Below are 3,163 nucleotides of genomic sequence, written 5' to 3' on the forward strand. Positions count from 1 at the left end.
CTGTGAAAAAATACAATTAAGTCCTCTGTTGGGAAAAAACGAAATTACTTTCCAAACGACCCAATAGTAACTTTCTAATTATCTTAATTTCAACAATGTACTAAATTACAGTATGCATCAAAATGATTAATTAAATACACATATCATGTTTGCGCGCGTATCGTTTAAATTAAAATAATTTAATAGAAAGTTATTATTCGTGTATCAAGTGCACGACCTATGTCTTTGATTGTTCATAACTCCGTTAAAATCATCGTAGTGCAATTTGAAAAACAAATTCCTAAAGCTGAAACTGCTCAATCGACTGATATAATTACCAATTATTTTTTTGAACATGTAGTACAATGAAGTAACGTTACGAATTTTTGTTCTGATCTAATATCTATATAACAATTATTGAATGGGAAATTATAACATCATAAATCGTAAGTAGTTGAAGTAGCAAGATGAGGACATGTAAAATCTCAGTAAACAGAACGTCTGCGATGACATTTTGACGTTAAAATGATAACAAACGTCAGTTTGCGAGAAAACTTGTGTTCGGCAAGTTGTTACCCGCTGCTCGAAACTTACTATCAGAATATTCATTTTTTCGGAACCTGACTGCAGACCTGGTGCACGGATGGGTTTTAAAAGAGTGCTGCAGGCGAAGTAAACAAAACACTGAATCGAAACGCTTAACGAATGGTCGGTTTTATATATTTATATATATATATATATATTTGCGGAGGAGAAACAGCACACCTGTCGCTCTCGTATGCGATAAAGGTCATCACGAAATCTCGATGCAAATAACGAGTAACGATAACATTCCGTAGGTAGACGTATAATTTAATTTAATTTTCTAATCGCGCGCTATGGGATTCATTAATTGCGAAAAATTGGACGATATCGTCGTATCGATAAAATACGGAATCCTCGACTTGTCGCGTCTGTCGATTAAAGATAATGGCAGTTCTAGGTACACAAAGATTAACGCGTTCCAGAAAGAGATGGTTACGAATGGGAAATCACAAAGCTCATGTTTGAATTGATATCGTCCCCCTCATGTTGTCCACCTCTGGAACATCGCGAAATTAAATTAAAGATGTTGATTTTAACAATTAATTTAATTTAATGAATGGATAGTTTATTACTTTAATTCATTCAATTTAATTTATTGCGTGTGAACAAATTTTGCATGAAAATTACATGAAAATGAAAATAATGCCTACTAAATATCTTATATTAAATATAAGAAACAGAAAAAAGAAAAAGGAAAAAATAACTACTGTTATATCGCGCCTTTGCTACGACACTCTATGAAAGATTGAAAAGATTAAGTAAATAAAATGTCCTGAGAGCGCAAATGTGAGTACACAAGAAAAGCCTTAACGATTTAAGCTGGATCTTCGTGCTTAAATATATATTTATATACATATCCAGTTCTTAAAAAAATATAGTTTTTCAGAAAACATTTCAATGTTTTAAATCATTAAAATTTTACAATATTAATCTTAAAATGCAATTTTAGTGTAATAATTGATTAAAGAATAAAGTACTTTTAGTTCTTTTAAAGTATATTCTGTCGTTTTCTCTTTATATTTTCGTTCTTTTTCTGCAAGCAATTAAAAAATGACAATTTTTTTTTTTTTTTAGTTAGATCGTTGTAGCAAATTAACGATAATATTACATATATGTCGTAACCATTTTTTACACGGATAATTTTAGTAAAGGCAGATTTCTGGTAATTCGTTGAATGTTGTACTGCGGAGATTTATGATCGATGGTGAGAACAGCTTTATCTTTCGGGCCAATTAAAGTTCGACGTCACTGATTGTCACTTACACTACTTAACAATTAGAAGCGCCGCCTCAAGATTGTAGCAAGAATGTGATGGATGGATCTACGATTAATTTGTTGTGCATATATAGGCCGACCGCGAGCGGTTCGTCATCACTCTGTAACTTTGAGAAATGTCAATCGTTTCAATGAATCGAGATGCGGGTTAGTTATCAGTGGACGCATTCTTTTTTGATGGGACTGCGTCTTAATATAGGAAATTAGAATGAGAGCGTGTCTTCATCAAGCGCAACCCTCGAGATTTTATTTTGAACAATTTTCTCTTTGCTTCTTTCTTCTTTTCTGTTAATATCAGATTGCCTGTTCTTTATAGCTAAAGTAATGTACACTTGTATTTAAAATAATGGAATTGGAAAGGATACGAGTAGTAGGAGTCAAGCGCAGAAAATGTCGCGCAAATAATATATCTATAAAGTATGAAATTTCTTTATTCACTAAAACGCGCTTACATGTTTCGGCTCACTTTTGAGCCCTCCTCAGAGACAACACAAACTAACATAAATAAACTGTGAATAAAAATTATCCTGTCATAGTGAGCTCCCCTACCTCGAGAATTTAAATATTAGAATTAAACCCAAAAAGAGTGAAAGAAAAAAAAAGAAAAATAAACGAAAATAAAAAAATAATGCAAATATCGAAATAGAGAATATGAAAAACTAATTTATCAAAAACCTTAAGATTATAATTAATTATCCCGAAAATAAGGATGCTCACCCTGATCATAAATCACAAAATATATCGCAAACATTACTATGAATTATTCAAAAACCGGTTCTCGATATTTTGGCCAGTCAGTATCAGACACAATGAGTCACTTTTAGTTTTAGCTAGTATTATTCAAGCTTACAAAAATTTTTAAGCTTTGAAAAATTTTACATTGAAACGCTAATCAATTTCATGAAAATGAAAGTTGGAAAGTAATCAAGTAGTTTGATTTGTTATATGGATTTAAAATAATGGAATTATATATATTATTTGACAAAAAAAGTCAGGCACAAGTCTAGACGCGATCATTTTCATACAGCTACGACACGTAAGACTTTCCTCATAGATCTCACGCGTTGAAACCGTATCTTGTCGAAAGGAATCGAAATAGTACTGTGTCATTTTACTGTATCTATTGTACTGTTTCCAAGATAATGGCCTTTTGGTCTAGACCTGTATGTACACTGAAAGAAAAGTTTTTTTTTAATCATAGTATAATAAATTATTTTTGTTACCGTTCGTGTATATGCTAAGCAAAGAATAAACAAATTAAGGTTAAATATTAAAATTTATAGATGATAATAATAAATTTATTAATTATATTAGTTTTTATATA

General features: G+C 31.0%; 2 protein-coding genes across 4 annotated transcripts in view; one reads left to right on the forward strand and one right to left on the reverse strand.

Annotated features, from left to right (window-relative positions):
• LOC108745377 overlaps positions 1-811 on the reverse strand; it is a 20,349-nt gene extending 19,538 nt beyond the window's left edge. The window contains 3 exon segments of the mRNA XM_018481514.1: positions 574-738; positions 741-773; positions 776-811. Of these exon segments, the coding sequence (XP_018337016.1) occupies positions 574-738; positions 741-773; positions 776-811 (234 nt within the window).
• LOC108745374 (serine/threonine-protein kinase OSR1-like) overlaps positions 1-3,163 on the forward strand; it is a 36,342-nt gene that overhangs the window by 14,639 nt on the left and 18,540 nt on the right. The window lies entirely within an intron of this gene.

The sequence above is a fragment of the Trachymyrmex septentrionalis genome, unplaced genomic scaffold (assembly GCF_001594115.1).
Source record: "Trachymyrmex septentrionalis isolate Tsep2-gDNA-1 unplaced genomic scaffold, Tsep1.0 scaffold139, whole genome shotgun sequence".
Classification (NCBI taxonomy): domain Eukaryota; kingdom Metazoa; phylum Arthropoda; class Insecta; order Hymenoptera; family Formicidae; genus Trachymyrmex; species Trachymyrmex septentrionalis.